General features: G+C 37.6%; 1 protein-coding gene across 1 annotated transcript in view; it reads right to left on the bottom strand.

Moving 5' to 3' along the window:
- LOC122323129 (SPHK1 interactor, AKAP domain containing) overlaps window positions 1–6,755 on the bottom strand; it is a 57,007-nt gene extending 50,252 nt beyond the window's left edge. The window contains 1 exon segment of the mRNA XM_043216793.1: window positions 6,669–6,755. Coding sequence (XP_043072728.1) covers window positions 6,669–6,712 — 44 coding nt within the window. The 5' untranslated portion in view covers window positions 6,713–6,755.
- Window positions 6,756–23,670: the final 16,915 nt, after the last annotated feature.

Consider the following 23,670-nt stretch of genomic DNA (forward strand, 5'->3'; position numbering starts at 1 on the left):
TACTACAAAAGCAATAACGACTCTCATAAATAGCGGAAAAAGAAAAGAATAATCTCTTAAAGAAGGTTGTTATTGTTTAACTTGAGAGAGAGAGAGAGAGAGAGAGAGAGAGTGATGGTAAAAAAAGGTCAAGATGAGATCATGTTTGACCACAGCAATATGACACTCTGTTATGCCAAAGCTGCCATCACACAGACTTGTCTGTGGGTGTCTGTATCAAAGTTAATCAATTCTTATCAATAATAAAACAGGGTCCAGACCCGAGCCGATATTCATTGGGAGGTGTCAATTAACTGTGCGCCTGCAGAAAACTAATACTCAACTGGATCTGTCAATTTCTTTTAGGTCTCATTAGCAAACAGAAATGAATTATGTATGATCACCTTTTAAATCAATTATAAATTAAACCCTGCAGTGGAAACAGCAGGTAACAGGAATCAAAGGAACAGAAGGAGAGAGGAGAAAGTGAGAGGTTTAGTTTCTGTCATGGCACAAATGGCCTCCATAGGAAAAAATTCTGCCACTTTCAAACTTTTATGGTGTTTTAATGGTTTCTTGTTAGCTATCGATAGAACCAGAGTCTTCATCGCGTGTGAGTGCACATCAGGGGTTCTGCGGGTTTTATGAAGGTCCATTTAAGACCTTTTAAGACCATTTAAAGACCAAATCGAAGGGAACAGAACGTGACAATATGTTCTCCGAAGGTAATTGTCTAGGGAGCAGAAAATGAGCTGCATTAGCAACAAAATACAACATTCAGCAGAACACTTTTTTCACTCATTTGACAAAAAAGCTTAACTAGAATATGGAAATAACCTTTACTGTACCTCCTGGTCAAAACTGCTGTTCTGAGTTTGGCTTGTTTTCCAGCACAAATGTCTTAAGTTTCTTAAGATGCATACAAAAGTCTTGTTTTCAGAGAAACCGTTTCAAATATCTGTCGATATAGGAGATCAGAAGAGTCAAAGAAGACAATTTTTTTTTTGTATATTTGTTTTTAAGATGTTTGTTTTTTGATTTCCAGATAACTGCTTTTTAAATCTTGCATTTTAAGTAAATGTATATCCTGACACAAAAGTGAAAATTCTGTCACAATTTACCCTCGTGAAAGTTTCTTTCGTCTGTTGAACATAAAAGATGATATTTTGATCAATGCCAGTAACAGTTGAAATGTTGAAACAGTTCATTATACAGCCATTCATTTCCACAGTAATGTTTTTCATACTGACTGCTGTCAACTGATTACACGATGAGAGAAAGTCAAATATATATCTCTTTAAGGTAAAAAACCGTTTAACACCACAGCTTTATGAATTTAACTGTTTGCCATCAAAGAGCCTTTTTTATTGAGACTTCTGCAGAAACCCAGGCACATAATATTACTTAATGAGGAAAAAAAATGACTGGGTGCACCTGTGAGACCAGTATTTCTCTCTTCTAATGATGTCTCGTCTCTTGAATCGAAAGCACTGATGTTAACAGACAAGGATCTGCAGATGCCACACAGGGCCAAGCCGGAGTGAGTCTAAAAATAGCACATGAATTTCTACTGTACATTGCCTTTACTTCCTCCTTGTGTGATCTACGCTCACGTCCCTCGTTGGCCTGATCCTTTGCTTTAAGAGCCACTATCATTTATTCAAATTAACTGCGGGTTGCTGTGGCAGTAGAGGAAACTCTTTACCCGGTGACCCGACAGCATGAAATTACCCAGAACGCAACTCAACGTGAGCAAAACATAAACCAATAAGAAAAAAGGGCGAGATTTAATCATCTGGAACTTCTTCTTCATAAGCTCTTCTTGTTGTAGTTTATTTGTTGTGGAGTTCACCATTGTGTGTTTTTACGTGAAATCGCTAATACAATGCTAATACTATTGTGTTCGTTTTGCACGGTTGACAGTTACAGTCCCAGCTCGGTGTCTCTCTCTTTCTTCACGTGCCACAGCCCAACTGCGAGGAAAGCATGCGAGCATTACTGCTGCGGATTAAAATTCAAATTGTGTTTCGTGAGTTTATCTCGCCGACCAGAGAGAGAACAAGAAACGGAGAGCGAGAGAAAGCGAGGGAGGAGAGGAAGAACAGGAACAGCAAACATGGAGTAGACAAAAACACAGAAGGTGCCTTCAGGTTTAATGTGCATCCGTGTCAGAAGTTACAAAGGTAACTTGGAGACACTTTGTCCTCCATTCTGGGTGACTTTCAAGCATGAAATGAAATCGGTTCTGCTGTTCGGTCTGATACCTCCCACTTTCTCTCTTGCGTCCTCTCTCCAGAAATCACATGAAACCCCATATTTTATGTTAAAGTACCGTACTGTAGCCCAAGTGCAATGAACATGAATCCAGAAGAATTTTATCACGTTGCATTTTTGGCTGTCCGGTGAATGGCACTGAAATGTTAACGCTCCATTGCGTTTGCAAATAATGCACAACCTACACTAAGCGCCACACTAAATCTAATCAACAGTGTTAACAAAAGCAAACGTGACATAAAAACACACTTTCTGAAGCAATCATGCCATTTTTGTTGCTTTTACAAGTCTTGCAACTCTTCTATTGAGTGTTAGAACTCGTGTTTCAAGGGATTTGGCCCATACCAGGTGTGTTACCGAGCAAGTTTACTTCATCTGAAAAGCCAAACATATGAGCTTTTTTTGATGCAAATCGAAAAAATTTATTTGTTTACAACTCATGCACTGTAACAAACATGTTTTGAGGTTGTAAAATTGTATTTGGAACTGCGCCAAAATCCATAATCTGCCCCTGCAGTCATAATTTATGTAAAAAGTAACTAAACTTAATGTTTTTTTGTAACTATCACTGATTTAAGATGGAAACTGCAGTGAATGGTATGCATAGGTATGTTTTGTAAAAATAATGGTAATGCCATATTTTTTTTTTTTTTACAATTGCTGCTCTTATGCTATTAAGTTTTGGCAAGCTGAAATGTTATTAAGTTCTGACAACAGCTGAAAGGCAACTGATTTGGCAACTGATTAACGTTCTACTTGGTAACATCCTTGAAAAAGTTGGAGGAGTAATTTATTACATTTTGATGAAAGATTACAAAAGGCCAGCGTTTTTTATCCATTGCTTAACGTTAATGATCTCTCAGAGCATCTTTATCCTCTCCAGACTCTTTCTGTTGACCAGGAATCAGGCCAGCAGACCACTCAATGTATTAATCGACAGCCAGCGCAGGCCAACACAACCGACCTCCGCAGGACCTGCCAGACATCAGACCGCCTCCTGCCAAAGCTCTTGTTGGGGCATCATGAGCAAGAGTCGACGTTTCTTTGTGTTTTCTTGGATGTGTGTGCGCTTGTATGTGTGGGAGTGTTGGCAAACCTAAACCCCAGCTAATATCATTACCAGTCATGCTGCTCCAATATAACCCCACTATGGAGACATAAAAGACCTCAATCAATTCAGGTCTAGACACTACTGGCCAATCAATAAACACATAACATCACAAATAAAATGGAAAACACAAAGAACAGCTTCAAGCCTACATGGTGAGGGCAAAAAAAAACTAAACAAAACAGAAAAACAAAGGAGGAAGAGAAGAGGAAAAGTGAGAGGAGGATTTGGCGAGTCCTGCAGGCTCCACTTGTTTGTTGTAATCGTGTCTGGTGATCTCAGATACACATCTGCTCGAGTCTCAAACATGGCTGGATGGTATAGAGCAGAATAACAGCATTGTGCAATCTAATATGTGTGTTGCATGAACTGCAGGGGCGCCGCAAGATGGTACGCCAAAAAAAAAGTTAAATTATAAGCAAACTCTTTAAAAAATAGAACATTTTTAGTACACTATATAGGGGTTAGGAAGCAATTTCGTCGCATTTGTTGCCCTTTTATGAATACACACCTGTGGACTCTCAAACGGTCTCTCAAACATCAGCTCAAGTACAACAGAATATAGACTAATTATGTTCACTCAGTGGAGTTTTATTTGCCAGATTATGCAGATTTACTTCCTGACCCCCTCCACACATGGACACATGAGTGAGGTGACGCAGCGGACAGGAGGCTGATTACACGCATGCACAAAGTCCTCAAACACTCATATCCATGAGCACACACTAATGAGAGCATCTCTTCATTGCCTTCCTGACCCCAATCAGAGTGAAGATCCCCCCCCCCAACCCTCATTAATTATCTACACACACACACACACACACACTTATATTGTGTCCTTCCCTGCCCATTCACAAACTCTTGCAACCTTCGAGACCTTCATCGGGAATTTTTAAAGACTGTATGAATATAAATATCTATTGATAAAATCAAAACTAAAAACTAAGGAAAGAAAAAAACAACAACACTTCTTCCAAACTTTTAACACTAGAGAGAGATAGAGTGTGTGTGTGTGTGTGACAGAGAGACAGACAGACAGACAGATAGATAGATAGATGTAAAAATGTATTAAAAGCTGTATTTTCGGCCCCAATACTTTGTGTCACATGGCCCTTCATAAATCATTGCTGATTTGGTACTCAGGAAAAATTTCTTCTTATATATTTATAAAACGAATTTCAAATTATTTATTTTACAGAACGTGGATCTAAGCATAAACATTCTTCAAAACATCTACTTCATTCCCCCGATACACAAACACTTCCGATGAGCCAAATAACAGGAATGACTTGGCGACGTGACATTCAGAGACGGAACGCATGGCATTTGTCTTATGCTTGATTACAGGAACAAACATCCTGCCACCCACCCACCCCTCACAACAACGTATAGACCCTCTATTTAATCGCAGCCATCTCTCGAACAGAAACCTGCGGTCGTGTGCACGCATACACAAACGCAATGGTGTATGCAACTTTTCCAGCTGCACACTCAGCACCCAGTCGGCCACTACAGATTTTTACGACCCCCCACCCGCCGCTGTCTATGGCGTATCTCTGCGGCACACAGAAGTGCTGGCCTTTCCATTCTCATATCTCTCTCTCTGCACCCACTCAGCTATTACGCCTCTACCATGATGGGTGGCGGCAGTTTAATGTATTTACGTCTAAGGAAAAAAAACTGCTCGCGTCTCCCCCCCCTAAAGGTACGGAGGGGAACAACACACTTTACTTTTAACGTTTGTTAATGCATTGACTAACTTGAACGAATGCATTCATTGCAGTATTTATTAATATTTGCTAATGTTCGTTCATTCGACATTAACTAAGATTAATAAATGCTGTGGAAGTATTGTTCATTCTTAGTTCGCGTTTACTAGAAAGATTGGGGTTGACGCAGTATTACATTTTTTGCTGAACGTGTCCTCTGCTCAGCAAGGATCAAAAATACAGTAAAAAAATATAAATATTTTTACAATTTACAATAGCATTTTTTATGCAAATGCATTGAAAAATTGTATTTATTCTCTGTGATGCAAATATTTTTTTAGTTCTTTAGTTGGTGATTTGATTTGATGTTTAGAATAATTTATGGCTACACCTATTAGTTGCTTATTAGCATGCATATTACTCGAATATTAGCCATTTATTAGTGCTAATTAAGCAGAAATCAATGCCTTATTCTACATCCCTAATCATATCCAATACCTAAACATAACAGCTACCTTACTATTAAAGAAAAAGTTTCTGTTAATAGTTAACAAGTGTTACCTATTCTAAAGTGCTACCTAATTTATAATTAAATAATATTATGTAGTAAAAACTATGAAATATTATTACATTTCAAATAACTTTTTTAAAACAATTAAACAAATTAAATAAATCCAAATATAAAACCGACAGTGGTGTGTGTCCACAAAAATCATGTGAAAAATCAATGCATATATTCATGTTTAATATCTGGAGTCTCTAAAACTCCAAACGGCACGAAAGCAGAGACTGTTTCATGGATGTTATTATCATTTTTTAATATAACGAGTTTCTCTAAGATTATGAAAAGTCATAAAGTCATCAACCTGACACCCTGAGCTATTAAATGGCTATTGGGGTCTACACAAGAGTTAATTTAAATTTGTCACGCACTTCTTAAATGCAGCTTGTTACTTCAGTGGTTTTTAAAGGAGAAAAGAAGCAGACGGATCCAATGGAGTGTTTTATGCGATTAAATTTGCCAATTTAAATCAGCGTAAGCCCGCTCAATCATCCAAAAACCGGATGAAGTAATAAACAGTTACAGAACCCAGAAACAGATAGCTGAGATTAATCTAGCGCAGAAATGGCTATTTACAGCCAAAGCCTTTTAGCGGGCATTAAAACACACTAATATCTGCACTGGGTGAATGAGAGCGTGTTTGCGGGAACACTAGGGAAGAAGATTATTCACTCGATTATAACAGTGACTCAAAGAGACTAATCCTCTGTAGACGACCGCCTGGCTGCCACCTTCATTTCCTAATTGCACAAAGAGGAATATAATCCACCTTTCTTGCAGGTTTTTAAAGATCGTGGTCTAATAAACATGGATGAAAAGATTAAGAGGCAAAAAGGGAGTAATGTTACAATGAATGAAAACACTTATCAGAAGGATTATTCCTTATGTGAGGATGCACTTAAAGCACTTTTTTTAATATGTCTTAACATAATCATCTCGGACGTTTATATATATATATATATATATATATATATATATATATATATATATATATATATATATATATATATATATACACACATTTATCAGAACGTACCTCTCTGTGAAGTTTCGGAGGACGTTGAGCAGGTTAGCCAGCATGCTTGCCTATCTTCTCGTCTTTGCTATTACTTAAGATGTGGATTGATCTACCTGAAAAGAATGAAAAGCAAAATTGAAAATAATACACATAATGCAATAAATTGGATAGTAATAAATCTGATGGCATTTGTTGGCAAAGTAAAACTTAATATGCAACTATTGTTATTTAAATATCGAAAGAGAACATAAGCTTGCATAGTTTGCTTTACTGACCGTGTGGAAAAGACAAATGGCTTTATTTTACTTCAGAAATATAACATAGGAGAAATCAGTTTTTTCATGCACACGGTTGCCAAATTGCTAACAAATTTATCATAAAAAGCAACATGCCCCAAACAACTGAAAGTATTGAATATATTGTCCAAATATATTCTATACTTTAATAAAGACTATACCGATTAGCATTGGATTATAAATGTACTTTATTATTATAAAAATAACAGAAAAGGACCAATTATGAAACTACAAGCAAATAATAAGCCAGTAACTGTATTAATGTAAATTTGTGCATTAATGTAAATGCACGTCATGTAAATTTCTGATGATGTGTATTTGCATGATGAAAAAAAAAGCTGTAGGATTTACTTTGAAAGTCTTTTACCCAGAGATTTCACAAACGATTACAAGTTACGCTTTCATTAAATGTGAAGTTTTAAACTAGAAAGAAAAAAATGCATTTTGTTCGTAAAACCTAATATGATGATATTTGTTTTAATTTCACATGTAAAAACATTTAAGCGGTCAATTTAGCTGATGTTGTCCTTCGGCATTTATAAATCTGTTCCACAAAAAGTCTAAAGTCACTGGCATATATTTGTAGTAATAGCCAAAAATATATTGTAGGAGTCAAAATACAGTTTTCTTTTATGCCAAAAATCATTGACATTGAGCATGAACAATCATGTTCCATGAATAAATTTAATACATTTACCAATGTACAAATATTACTTATTTTGATCATATGCACAACTAAGAACTTTAAAAGTATTTGTTTTGCACCATCAGATTCTTATTATTAGTATAATAGTTGCATCTCAGATAAATATCGTCATATACTAACAAACCATACACCAATCAAAAGCTTATTTATTCAGCTTTCATATGTTTTTTATATATATATATATATATATATATATATATATATATATATATATATATATATATATATATATATATAATTGACACTTATGACTGGTTTTGTGGTCTAAATACCACTGTAAACGGATGTATGCACAATTTTCATATATAATCACAATAATCATATACTGTAATTACCAAGAATCCAGTGACAGTGATTTAAAAGTGATGTTTTGAACTAGAGCGACTGAAACAGTATTTTCTAGATAAACCTACTTCTTCCAACAAAGATCAAATTTTGTCTCGATGCACAAACTCTTGAACAGTGTCCAGTGTAATGGGGTCGGCTCTCACGGAGCGAGGTTTTGCTGTGCGTTGTGTATGTGTGAACTGGTGGGTCTGGATGTGAGAGAGTGTTGTGTGTGTGAAACAGATGGCTCCTGCTAAGCGCTGTGCTTTCCCTGGCGTCATATGACAGGTGCTGCACTGCTGCTTTACAGCATAGTGAGAACGGATCCATCTCAAATTCAGCAGCAAACACACACCTTCGCAAATGCCCACACTTTATGCGTGTGTTCTAAAATTTATGAGTATTTTACCGCCGCATAAACCAAGCAATTACATTCTCTCCCTCCTTCGACCTAAAAGCACGTCACCGGTCCTGTATCACGCTTTAATGCGCCTGTAAACCAGTTCGATAAGATGATGGTTTAATAATAGTGCTTTCCGTTATGTCGCAGCTGACTCACTCTCTAGTAGTCCACTCCCTAGATCCCTACTTCATCAATCAGTACGCCGTGGACATAAATTCAGGCGCAAGCAACAGCCTCGAAGCACCGGACTTTCAGACAGCGATGACTCAATTTGGCATAATTATTAATGGGGTCACACATCATCAGGTCATAAAAGAAACTGTTACTGTGTATCGACATTTAAAATGCACTTCAATTGTGAAATGTGCGCTTGTCGGGCATTTGCGAATTAAAAAAATTTAAATAATTGAATCTATGAGAATTTTACATGTTAGTGTTTTTATTAGCATCTAATAACTCAAATGACTATATTTGTTTTATAAGTATAAATATATGAAAATTGTTGAAACGTTTGTAATTAAAAAAAAAAAAAAAAAAAAAAAAAATCTCATTTACACTTAAACTCATCCTTTTAGTATAGTTACACGAATATTTATAAATGCATTAAATAAACTTTATTGTACTTATTAATTAATCTAAATATAATGCTTAAAATGATGCCTTGGCTAATTTCTAGTGAGTGAACACTTCACCGCGCACAGTGACGAATTTGATAATGGTTTAAAAAGTCTGCGAACTTACTACTGAGCCGACTGAAACATACCCTTATTTTCAAACTGCATCTGGCTGCAAAGCACTCTGGGTAATTACGGTTCAGGCGGTGTGTGACAGACAGATCTAGCACAGTTCTGACTTGATGTGTTGTTCTCCTCTGAACACCTGAGTCACTTTTCCAACAACGGCAACTGTGTTTATCTGAGGGGAAGACAAAGAGAGCGCATGACGGACAGAACTGGAGAGCGATAATATTCATCATTCATTAAAGTCCAGTCCAGAGACACAGTGTGTAATCCATTAGCCTGCTACACTTCTATCGCTGGTGTGAGTGTGTGCGCTTGAAGACTAAAGTGCCTCTATCCATCTCAAGCTGACGGAAAGATGGGTGAAATATTGATTTTACTGTTCACACTCTAGTGAAGTACGGATAACCAGCTAAATATAGCGTAGCACAACTTACAGGTGCACAACTAAAGACACACAACATGAGTTTCTTCTGTGTTAATTCCATTCAGCACAGTCGTATTCTCCACAGGGGCTGTTTCAATATACGCGCTCAAATAATTTGCAATGAAATGGTAATGGTAATATTTTTTTCACATTCTCTTCCTGACTGCCCAAGGCATGAAGCTGAATGACATCACGGAGGATTTATCTCACCTCGCCAGCTCTCACACTCATTATCTCTCACTCTCCCTCTCACACACACACACACACACAAAGAGACACACTTAAAGTTTAGAAACTTGCTGTAGTACAGTATGAACCATCACCCTTCTTATACACATTTACAGAGATTTTTAAAGTGTGACTGATAGTGAAGAGCGCCATCCATGCAGTTGCTAAGGATGCTGGGAAGTTGGGGGTAGTTGTCAAGGGATTGAGTTGTGGTTTCTAAGGATGGTTGTTGCTAAGATACCGTGAGTGGTTGTCTAGGGATTGTTATGCATTAATTATGGAAGGAGTAGTTGTCAAGGTGTTGCTATGTGTCTTCTAAGCCTGCTGTGGGTGGTTGCCAGGGTGTTGCTATGTGGTTTCTATGTATGTTGTCTTAACATTGCTTTTCATATCCTAAGGATTTTAGGATGTTGTGGATGGTTGTCAGGGTGTTCCTATGCAGTAGTATGCATAATAATATGATTGTTTGTCAAGGCATCAAAATGTTTTCTTCTAAGGATGGTAAGATGTTGTTGGTGGTTGCCAGGGTGTTGGTATGTGGTTTTGTAAAGATGCTAGGATGTTGTGGGTAGCTATCAAGGCATTGCTGTGTGGTTCACAATAATGGTTGTTAGGATTTTACTAAGATAATGTGGGTGGCTGCCTGACCTTTGCTTTGTATTTGCATTTTTATGCTGTGGGTGGTTGCATTAACATTTTCTAAGGATTTTAGAATGTTGTGGGTGGTTGTCAGGGTGTTGCTATGTGGTTTCTAAGGATGTCTGTTAGGAAGTAGCTAAGATACTCTGGGTGGATGCCTTAACATTGCTTTGTATAGCTAAAGAATTTTGGGATGTTGTAGGTGGTTGCCAGGGTGTCTCCATGCAGTGACTAAGCATGCTAAGATGCTGTGGATGGTTGCCAGGGTGTTGCTATGCTGCTGCTAAGGATGCTAGGATGTTGTTGCCATATCATTGCTTTTCATATCCTAAGGATTTTAGAATGTTGTGAGTGTATGCAGCTTCTCAAGAAGCATGATGTGTGAGTGGTTGTCAAGGCATTGAAATGTTTTCTTCTAAGGAGGGTAGGATGCTGTAGGTGGTTGCCAGGGTGTTGCTGTTCACTTGCTAAGGAGCTAGGATGTTTTAGGTGGTTGCCAGGAAGCTGCTATTCAATTTTGGTGTGGGTAATGCCAGAATGTTGCTATGAAGCTGCTAATATGTTGTGTGGGCTTGCGAGGGTATTTCCATGCAGTTACTAATGCTAAGATATATCATCTGGTGGTTTTCAAGGCCATGCAGTTCTTGACGATGCATGCATGAGGTGGCTAGTTGCTTGGGAGTTGCTACGCAGATGCTAAATTATGGATGTTATGCATGGTTACTATGCAGTTGGTGAGCATTTTATAATGCATTGTTATGAAGACAATTATACAGGGAATTGTGAACGGTTGCTGGGTGGCTATTCACCCGCAAGTTCCTGATCTCCTGATCTCCAGATTTGGCTGCAGCAGAGTGTAAATCTATGACATTTTATTATCTGCCAAACTAAATATCTTAATTCAGATCACTAATACCACTTGTCTCCTCGGCAAGCTCAGTACTTAGGGTTAGAGGTTCGGAAAAGAGCTTTGCCAAGCACCTCTAATTATAACCAAAGCGTGCAGAAACAGAATCAGAAGTGCAGATAGAAAGAGAGGAGGCTTGAGGAAAGAAGCCAGTTGTGAACACAGATAAGAAGAATCTGCCGGGAGAAGAGATGCAGTGCTAAGCTGATGCAAGTGTGTGTATATGTATCATTTAAAGAGCAGGCTTGTTTTATAAGAGCGAAAAGACAATGTGGCATGCAGAAATGACCCCATGTAATGAACTCATTAATGATTACAATTATTCTCAGTCTGAATAGCAGTGAAAGCACAGGGATTATTAGAGCTGATAGCATGACAATGTGCAAAGGGCAATTACAGGCTTACACACGCATACTTATGTTCAGAGACATATCACATGAAAGATTGCACACTAAATGTTGTTCTTTCATCGCATCGATTGTTCATTTTTCTCCGTTCAAATAGACACTTTAGCACAGCATCGTCTGAAGACACATAGGCTTGTTTTTTCTAGTGCCACTTTTAAAGAAATCTAAGACGAACGAAAATCTTGACATGAGAAAACACATCTTCCTGAAAAAAAATCAATCGGACACTTTAACAGCTGGGACACGGTACCTCCAGCAAACACACACACAAAAAAAAAAGAAAACAAAAAAAAAAAAGGAAAATTGAAGATACGTGTTGAAAGCAGGCAAGGAAAGATAGCAATATCTCTCAAGCTGGTCTGGATATCGGTTTCGCTATCCTTTGAAAACCCGCTGCCTCTCACGTTAAATATTTTATGTTGTGTATGCAAGTGTGTTCACTTTGTTTACTTGGATTTGACACATAAAAGAAACATGTGCATCTACTGTCTGCTTGATTGCAGAGGCCTTGATTGCCGAATTCGGTTATATGCTATATGAATGTCTGTTTTTTTGGCGAAAAAAGACTGAATTATTGATCTCAACTCTTTAGAGATGATTAAATCAAACATTTTTGGAAAACGTAAGTTGTTAAAGTGATAGTCCATGCAAAAACACTTTCTGTCAACGCACATTCACCTTCATGTCATTTCAAACCAGCTCAACTTCAGTTCATCGTTAAAACGATAGAGACGAAAAAGATATTTCATTGTAACCTGAAAGAGATTTCTGTCCCTCCAGAAATGGCTAAAAATCTTAATCTTTATTTAACCTCTAATTTTAGCACTCTCTATTCTAATCATATATTCTCTACTGACACTTCTCTATTCTGCATTTATTATGTTTGATGAAATGTTTGCAGTTTTATGAAACATGTCTTTCCGAAATGTAATTAATAATAAGATTTCCATTTTGCTCTTGAAAAATGCACTCTTTGACAATGCCGAAAGTCAACTCGCTGGCATCATAAAGTGACTTTATGCACACAGAGCTGCAAAACCAACAATGTAGCAACAACATAAGCAAGCACGACACAGTAAGAGCAGTTTGGTCAAGCTATTGTGAACACAGGAGGGGGGACAGGGACAGTAAGTAGAGGTGTTAATGCAATTTTGATCCACACAGCAGTCCTCCAGAGAGGCAGATGGGACAGGGGAGACCTGTTCCATAATTTCTCGTTCCTGTATGACTCACAGGCCAAACAGCAGGTGTGTTCTGTCAGCGGAAGCGACATGTCCTGTGTGTGTGTGTGTGTGTGTGTGTGTGTGTGTGTGTGTGTGTGCTTTACACACATGTTCCATCATCCTCTGCTCTTATCTCCAGCGTGTGCATGGAGGGAAAACGGTCGGTCACGAGAGCAGCAGGCAGTTATTGGGTGTCAGATAGGTTGTGTTATGATAGAGGAAGGGTGATTGTGATGGGAAATAACACACAAAATAACTAAATTCGAATGCACGTTTTGTAACAGAAGTTTCCTCCTGTATTGTATCGATTAAGTGTCTTTGTGTCTGCGCCCTGGGCTACTAAAGCATGACCTTTTTTTGTCTCGGGACATATACTTAAAAAAACCCCATGACCTTTTGAGCAGCGAAACAAGAACACGAACACTAAAACGATTACACACACACGCATACGATCTCAGGTTTAAATTTAACTACGCGGAAAGCAATCGATAAAGCCTTCCATCTCACGGAGTAGTAGCCAAATCTGCTCTGACCGCGTTTTCTTGTTGATTCGAACCGGTTATGAACCTCTTTACCCTTTCCAGACTTCAACCGTTAAGCCTTTGACACACATTAACCCAATCTGTGAAATCCGAGCATTCTCTATCAGAGAAAACTACTCTTCAGCAGAGCTTCAGCCCTCTCGCTCTTCTCATGAACTCAGACTAGTTGCTGAATCCTTTGACTTTGATCCTCCTCCATTTCTTTTTCGCCATGAGTAAATGTGAGCGGCATTGTGCTTTTTTAGTTTTTACTTACATCAAACCAGCCTCTTTCATATGTTACGGCTCTGCTCTGTATCGTATGCCATTTATTATTCTTGCATTATCACTATTACACGTACAGGTCGCAATTATGAGTTTTACAAGAACTAGAACACTATTCAGTCAGAATCACTTAATATGGCAATAGTAATGAACCCACCGTTATTACACGATATTCTAATAACATAAATATATTGAGTAAACAATTCATGTAGTGTAAAAATGATTTAAAATGAACAGTTCTCTCATCCACCGTCCTGGAGTTTGTCACACACATTGAGGTAGATTCATTCGCTCATCTTTTGTTGGACTGATTAACCGATTGTTGTGTTTGCTCATTAGCTGACTGCTTGACTGCCCACAAAGGCAAAGTTTTAACAAGCTCTGCAGCAGGGGCCCAAAACCCTAGCCTTCGTTAAGCCTCGTTAGACTCGTTAACAGTCATTAGAGTGCACTTAATTGCTCCACCGCAGCGCCGGTCCACATTGAGCAGCGGTGTGTGTACCGTAAACCTCTGAAAGCAGACAAGAACCCTCTTTTAAAGAGAAAACACACACCCACCTCAAATCTCGTATGCTATTTTAAGTACTGTTTTCTCCTTACACCGCTTTCATCTCCTCCTATCCTCTTCACGCTCGAGAATCTTTGAACTATACTTGAACATCTTCATCTTCGGCAGAAATGTTGAAGTCAGAACAAGTGTGCGAGTGCATGTTTGAAAGCAGAGAATAAACGGAAAACAGGAAAAAATGTTCGGGCGTACTCGTGCGATTGACTAATGTAAGTGTTTTTAAGATCACTCGTGTAGTTTAATACACAGCCAACATGCCTGGCTTCTGAAGGCGCCATGCCCGCACACACACACACACACACACACACACAAACACATACACACTTGTCCACTTCACAAAGAGCTTATATGGGTCAAGACATTCCAGTCAGACCAGGATCAATTTTCTTCATTTGTCTTCCATTAAAAGCCAGCTGCATCACACACAAACACACACACCTTAGTGCCGTCCGGTCTGACCGCCAGCAGAGCGAGCACGCAACGCTAAAGACATGTTTACACATCAGTGCTAACTTCCTCTCACTATCGTTGATCGTGTGAGAATGCGTGGGTTTTGCAAAACATGCATTACTAGCTACTGGATCTCTGATAAGTTAATGTTAAGAATTTGGTCCAGTTAAAGATATGTAAATGGTTTACATCTGATCTGATCCGGTTTAGGTGGATGATCAACACACTTGACCATCTTGGACTTTAAGATCTCCTGACCCATCTTGTAACCAGACATCGCAATTCAAAGCACTTTGTCTGAAAGCATATCTTGAGGAAACTTTCAATTACAAACTCTTAAAAATCTGCTAACTGTGGAGTAAGTCAATTGTTTTCTTCTCTCTCATTATTTACATTTTCATTAAGAGATGCATTAATGCATTAATGCTTAGATGCATTAAAAAGTGTGACAGAAAATACATCCATAAAAATATTAAGCAGCACTAATAATCAGAAATGTTTATTGAGCAAATTAGAGTGATTTCTGGAGGATCACGTGACGCTGAAGACTGGAGTAATGATGAAAATGCAGGTTTGATTACAGGAATAAATTGCATTTTACTATATAATCACATAGAAAACAGCTATTTTAAACGGCAAAAATATTTCACAGTATTACTGTTTTTACTGTGTCTTTGATCAAATGAATGCAAACCTGAGTAAGAGACTTCTTCTGAAAACTTAAAAAAAGATTGAGGACAGTAGTATATATTTCTCGCCAGTCCAAGAATGTTTTTGTAATTAATACAATGTAAACTGTATCTGTAGCTTATTCTAGCCAAAAACTGCCCTGTTAAACCAAAAAAACACAGTTCATTTGTTATGTGTTGTTTTTAATGCGGTGGGTTGAAACAGATTATAGCACAATAATAATAATAATAATAAAAACTGTCCATCAGTTCTTTAATTGGTTGGACAAAGAGCAGAAACAAATAAGAAAGATTGCTCATGCAATGCTGTGTTTACTTGCCAAATGCAAACCATGTCAGACAAGAATATATTTTAAAGATTTGATGCCACTGACTTGACAAATGCTGGCTAACGTAACCCTCTCCTGGAAGCTCCTAATAAAACTGAAACAGGAATTTGTATTTTTGTGCGCAATGTGCATCAGGTAAGCCAGCAAATAAGCAGTGGGTCTAAAACTGTAATCTCAAAAAATGGCAGAAAAGCTCTTTGAAGTAATGTCAACATGTGCTTAATTGGAAACTCTCATTAAGCCTTGTGTAAGAGCGGACCGGCTGGCGGTAGAAAACACAGGATACTCCCTCTGCCCGATGCGGAGCAAAGCTCACTTTTAATGGCTGAGAAACACCGAAACGGCCAAATGAAGCTGAGAGGTCTCCCTCTGCTAGAGCCGATGATCAAAAGCTCTATTTAACCCTCGCTAAACACCGTCCGTCCTCCGCGCTCGCACACATAATAATAACCCAGGTGAGTTTCATTTCCATGTAAGCGGCAGGCAGTTTAGCTCCAGTCCAGTGCCTGAAATAGCTTCGGCCTCCCTGGAGACCTGACTCACACTCACCCAAGCCTAACATCTGCGAGAGGACCGACTCTGGATCAGTAAGTTCATCCCAGACCCTGAACGTTCAAAGTCATCTGAAAGCAGTCAACATCTTTACAAATAAAACGGCGCCCGCCCGTAGGTCTTGGCATGTTAACCGCCGATCGTCATGCCAGGAAGACCGAGTTTATTAGACTCGTGCAAATATCGAGCAATCCTCTGGAGGAAACAAAAATAGTGCAAGACATATCACGCAAGACGAGAGACGAGAGACGACAGACAACAGTACAAATAAGCAAAATATTGTTATTATATTTAACTGGCGGGTTTAGTTACAAATGAGATATTTTTCTCTCTTGCATTTATAGAGGTAGTATTAGATAAAATGAGGGATTTTATAGGCTTTTTGCACTACATGTGTTTAAATTTATTTGTGTACAGGTTAATTATAAGTTTTAAAGAAAGACAGTTATATTTTTAAAGGCAATTATCATTTAAAGTCGATCGATTAACGATTTTAAATTGATATAAAAAATTAACAATTATTTATTTATTTAAGTGGACCATGCACAAAGAAAAAATGGTATAGTGTTCATTTTTTACTCACAAATTGCTAGTTAATTTCACAAACAATTGCAAAGAAATGGTAAGTACAACATTGGATTAAACACGATTTTTTTTATTACTGAATTAGTATTTTCTTCTAAAAATCAACAGCTTTAACGTCAAAGTTTTTGAACCTTTTATCAAATGTTTTAGAAGCAATAAAACTGGAAATATCACAGTAATTCAGATATTTCGTAATATAACACCAGTAAGACTGGTGTAAGAAACTATGCATGTTTGCCACATTTTTATATCTATTAATAATTATCATTATAAAGACTAAAGTATGATACTTTATTAACATTTGAATATTCTTATACACTTTATTTTGAAATGAAATTTAAAAAGTTAGTATATATAGTATATATTAGTATATAACTCACAGCTATTAAAAATTCACACATTTACTCTGTTCAGATTAATAAGATAGATAACATGTCTTGTCTGTATTTTTCACACCAATCGTCGAGGATTATTTTCAGGTCGGACTGCTCTCTTCATCGACTGTTTTTAGAAGGATTTATAGTTTTATTGATCCGAAACGCATTCCTGTCCCGTATGAAGAACTGTGTCCTTTAAAGCGACGTTTGTGTCATGAAACGAAATAAATGACAAAGCAGGTGAATTACTCCAAGATGCCTTTCCTGCTCGCTCAGAACGCAAACGGCTCCTGACAGATCGCTCCTGTTCGAGCTCAGTGCACTTCACGTAAGTGCGCTACGTGTTTGCCTCTCTCATCGCAGAGCTTTCGGTCACTCAGAGTAAATTAGAGGAGATTGCACGGTCGCGATCATGAAAGGGAACTTAATTTCAGCCCGAAGCCGGTTTAATCGACTGCGGGAGTTTGCATTTGAGGACGGACGCATGGGTCGAAATATAGCCAAAGGAGAAGGAAAGGAGAGGAGGGAAAGGTAGCAGCGTGTACGGTATAAATAGGGAGAGAGTGATGGGAAAATGGCATGCCTGACATCACTCGGCTATATTTAAACATTACATTTCATAAACTTTTCAGGGGCGCGATGCAAAATCGAAGCATTTTTAGCGAGCTTCGGAGCGGCGTTTCCTTTTTTTTTTCCTTCACGCTCTTGCTTCCAGGCTTATCGGTGTGTCGATAAATATAATAAGTGGAGGGAGGGTGTGACCTATAAGGAAAATCAAGATCTAGTCTTCACCTGCACACGCACACAACCACTGAGACGCAAACACGATTAGCATACGCTGACGGCTGTAGCTTCCTGATTGATGGCCGGTCTGACAGAGAAGTACATTTGGCTGTCAGATGACAACCTTCAGACCCGTGTGCTGAATATACCTCAGTGACTGATGTCTGTAGAGATATATCTGCGTGTAGATATGAGAGAGAGATTTACGCGTCTGTGGGTAAAGTGCATGGTTCTGACAGCTTAATCCATCACGCAGACGCTCATCCATCTATTACGCTATAATAAGACATAAATAAACGCATTATAACTGCACTATTGCAGTGTCTGTAAACATGATATGATAATGTATGCTGTAAGAGGGATAATCAGCATCTGGTGAGAGTCTGTGGATGTCAGTGAGCGGGGCCGGGCTGTTTTCATACATTGTTTGATGGCTTGGTCTATAAATCGATTCAGTACCTTTTCTCCTTAATCCACTCTTCCCTTTTCACATTCTTTTGGGTCCATAGGAGTTCACTTCTGTTCATAGCTGATAACCTTACTGGAGTTTATATGAACTGTAGCCAAGACCGTCTTTCCACAAATATTCAATGTTTGTGAAGCTCAAAAAAAAAAAAAAAAAAATCATAAATAATAAAAAAAAATCATAAAAACATATTAATATTACCTTACTCAAATTTATATGAACTGTACCCAAAACCACTTACATTTGTTTAATTATATATAGAATGATATATAGATAAATATATAGCAAATTTATTTTATAAATATATAAAATAAATATATTTACAATATTATAAAATATAAATCAATTAAATATATATATATATATATATATATATATATATATATATATATATATATATATATATATATATATATATACCTTTAAAATGCAAAAAGAACCTGCTACTTATTATACACATTATACCAAATGCACAAAATAATGTTCTTCTTAGCAACATCATGTAACCCAATTAACGGTATAAAATAATGTATTATTAAAACATACACACACACACACATATATGCATTTATGATAATTATTCATTATTCAATTATTGCACTATTCATTTAACTTGTCATTTTATGTATTTAGAAATGTTTGATATGCTGTTGTATTTGTGTTCTGCAGAGACCTGCTTGTGGTTGGCTGTTCCGAAATAGCATTAAAGGTGCTATTTTTGAACATTTTAATTTAATAAAGGAAAAAAAAGGATCTTGCGATCTAGTAATTCACCGAGTAGGATTAAGGGCAAAAATAGAGGAAGGTGTAACATCCGTTGAGTCTGGGCTATTTTTGGGACGACTGAGTCACAGTCGCTGTACAAACTACAAGGTGACAATGTGTTTAGTGATTCAGAGGTGTTGGGTACATTGTGTGTGTGTGGATATGAATGCTTTTGGGATTGAAAATGCGTGTGTACTATGCTTGGCTGGCAGGAGTAAGCTTGTTTTATTTAGGAGCGAGCTGATTCTTAACGTGCAGCGCTTAGATGTGTGTGTGTGTGTGTGTGTGTGTGTGTGTCTATAAATATTAGCAGCCCTTGCACAGAGATGCTGTAGGGTTTGCAGCTCTGTCTTTGATGTGCAGCTCTTCTCTGATGGAAAGAAACAGGCATGTGTATCCAAAACGCGTGAAGCATGCGTCTGATATTTAATGAGAAACTCTGATAGAGACACTCCATACCTCAGCTGCTCTTTTAACATACATATATACGGACGTGATGGATGGGCTGGGAGCGTGTAACAGATGGAGACACCTACAGAGAGAATAAGTGGTAAAAAATTGTCATCTAAAATCCAATCTCTTGGTTTATACATGAACTTCTGTTGAGAGATTCACTGTGTGAATGATTCAGGGAGATTTTTATATGAACCACAAGACTCGGAAAAGATCAATGTGCACTCATACTAATTACACAAGGACTTAGAAATCCATGTGATGTTTGAAACGTGACACACACACACACACACACACACACACACACAGCGCTCCCTTCAGCCCCGATAAAGCTCAGCTATGGTAGTCTCTGACTGCACATTATACATGATCTTTTTAGCAAGATGTAGAAGTCAAATGTGCATTTCCACTCCGCTGTTCCCTGCATGCTAAACAGCTTGTTTATTAACCAGAGAACAAGGTTATGGTTGCAAATGAGGTTAAGTTTGTATGTTTAGGCATGAGTATGTCAGCTTAGCTCAACTGTGAGTGTCGTTCTGCAATCATAAAGCCAACATGGCTGCAAAAAAATTGCAATTTTACAATTTTAGGGAATGAAGGCATATAGATCTTAGTGCAAAAGAGAGGGTGAGGGATATACACGCGGGCTGTTCTGCTGGTTTGAGCACCATAATCTGACACAGCAGTCCTGGATCAACCAATGGTGTGAGTTCAGGGGCGGGACTATTCGAATATCCATCCAACAGAAGAAAGAATAAGAGGATTTCAGAAACCCGTTTCAAAACAATCAATATGGCGGCAATTTAGTTTGGTGGCTAAATAAATAATAAAAAAATGAATAATAAAATAAATAAATAAATGCAAGAGCTTTTTAAATGTGTTTTTATTTTGTACATTTGTAAAAAAGTAAAGAAAAAAACAAATACTTTTTTTTAATACCAAATTTGATATATAACTTTGAACTAAATGAATTATGGCTGTGCATTAAAACATTTACACATATATGATATTTTAAATGATATCATATTTTTTGAATGGTTTAAATATATCCAAGGTATATCAGAAAACAAATTAAATTCATGTTTTTACTCAGTTCACAGAAGATATATTATATTATATTATATTAGTCTCAGAGATGCTAGCTTTTGAACTTGATGCTGGAAGGTCTCCCTCCTCTTTAGCTCGGAGGACACCGGATCCTCGATTTCCAGGAAGAATATCAAATTTGGATTCATCTGACCATAAAACACTTTTTCACTTTGAAACAGTCCATTTTAAATGAGCCTTGGCCCACAGGACATGACACCGCTTCTGGACCATGTTCACATTCGGCTTCCTTTTTGCATGATGGAGCTTCAGTTGGCTGCAGATGACATGGTGGTTTGTGTTTACCAACAGTGGTTTTCCCGGAAATATTTCTGGAAGTATCCCTTGGCCCAATGTCAGTGACAGAATAATGTCTGTATAATAGTAATATCTGACCATCTTTACTTCTGAGAAACATCCCTTTTATAGGTAATCACGTCACAGACCTGATGCCAGTTGACTTAATCAGTTGCTAGATGTTCTCCCAGCTGATTCTTCTCAGTCTTTTTTGAACCTTCTTTTAAGGCGTGTTAAAAAAGAAATGAGTGATTGAGTCAGGGATGAAGAACTTGACTGGTCTGCATAAAGCCAACTCTGAACACGTCTGGTGTGACTTTAAATGCAGTCCCTGGGCCAATAACTCACTCAAGGACTGCATTTAAAGTCACACTGACTCCAAACTACTTTAGCATTAAGATTTGTACTTATGGATATATGAATAAGTTGTCAAGCCTGTTCATTGGACGGAGGTGACTCAATATTTTTGCCAATATAGTTAGTATATATATATATATATATATATATATATATATATAGTTTTAAAATTGCTTTCCTTTCTATGCATACTGTATGACGTCTTTTAACAGCACATCAGTACGAGCCACCACACAACTCAACACGAGGCAGGTCACTTTTAATGGGAAAATAAAGGCATGAGGGTTTTATTCTGAAGCTAGTGAGAGTGAAAACGACTGTTAATTACCGCACAAGGCTTTTCTAAACATGATGGAGATGGCGTCAGAAGAGTCTGACTGAATTTTTTCAAAATTCCGTCTTTTTCACACATAAACAAACTGAACTGACGTCTACAGCACAACATAACTACTACGTTTACAGAGCTGTTTACAATAGCCCAGGTAAAAGCCCAACAGTACAAACAGGAAGACTCAAATGCCACGCTGATGAAATAGCTTCTTAGACGCAGAGGAAACGTTTAACGACAGTAAAGTAGTTTGTGAAACTAGCGTTAAATGTCGGTCCGTGCGACGAGGGAAGTTGACGGACCTCGAGCGGCAGGAGGCAGAAAAACAAATCCAGCGCAGTAGACGGGTCGAAGATTTTAATAGCTCCCTTTTTTTTGAGATTTAGACTAGACTAAATAAAGATTTACAGGACGTCGGTCAATTCACAAAGCATACAAAAATGTTCAAACCCAGATTCCCTACACAACTACACATACAACAGCAAAAAAACATACTTTTGCTGTTTAATCGGGTCAATTCGAATACTTTTTCTTCATGCAAACATTTTAGTTTTGTCATGATTCACGGCAATGGCTAATGAATTGTTTCATCATTAACATTCTTCAAAATCTCCTCTTACGTGTTCAACAGAAGAAAATGAGTAAATGATAACAGAATGTAATTTTTGAGTACTATCCCTTTAAATTCTTTGCATGTTTGTAATAGAGGTTTTCCTTGGTACTATAGGAATATATTCAGTGGTCATAACCAAATTGATAATCCATATCCAAACTGACACAGATGGGAATTAAATGTTATTTTCAAATATAACAAAGCTTTTAATGAAGTACTCTACTCCAAATAAAATAAAAAAACATCTACCGTTGGCATAAGAAAAATAAACTTCTTGTCTTGTAGTTTATCTTATGCCAAATGAATATTCTTGACTTAATACCCAATATAATTATTTTCCTCAAATATATCTCGATTAAAGAGCGTTTAGATATTTGTATTAGAAAACATTCAGAGTAAGAAAATCATTTGAAGTGAGCATAATCAAACTACATTTATCTATTATTAAGATAATTATTTTAAGCAATAAATTGTTATATTAAACATTTTTATGAAATGTTTATTTCAAGCTTTTCTGTTCCCACGCGACGTTTCCTTAGAATCTGGTCTTCTGGAACATTTCCTTGAAGGCAAATAAATGCTATCTGACCATATTTTCATGATCACAAGCAGAGGACGCGCACTCTTTTTTATCTTTTTACACACACAGAGCAGCTGACAGAAGGAATCAAGTCTCTACTTTCAGAAATCTGACTAATCACCATGCAAATGAAACCTCACAGTGTGTGAATTAGACACACTGTGCAATTACAGCCAATTATTAGTGAAGCAGACGCAAGTGTTTGATTAACATCAGAACAGAGAGAGCGAGAGAGGACCGACCGATGCGCTGGACGCTGAGATCGCTGCAATACACATCCCTCGAAAAAAAAAAAAAAAAAAGGAAGGTGGAAAGGAAGGAAAACAGGACCGTTCTCGTTCGGTAGGGTGAGCGGCTTTGCATCAGAAATACAGCAATCACTCGTGAGGATGAGAAGAGCGAGAGAAGGACAAGAGACCGGGAGGGGGAAAGACATCTGCTCCCAAGGGGAGATTGGGAAAAATTAGGTAGTCTTCACTCCCATCTGCTTATGTTTTTCTGTCCTATTTCTTCTCTTTTTATCCATCCCTCTTCCTTCCTTCTTTAAACCCGCATGTCACACTTTTATATCTCACGCTAGGCATGTTTAACCAGCGACTGAATTAAAAGTTCAGAGGCCTGTGAGATTCCCGC

The sequence above is a fragment of the Puntigrus tetrazona genome, chromosome 18 (genome assembly GCF_018831695.1).
Source record: "Puntigrus tetrazona isolate hp1 chromosome 18, ASM1883169v1, whole genome shotgun sequence".
Taxonomy (NCBI): domain Eukaryota; kingdom Metazoa; phylum Chordata; class Actinopteri; order Cypriniformes; family Cyprinidae; genus Puntigrus; species Puntigrus tetrazona.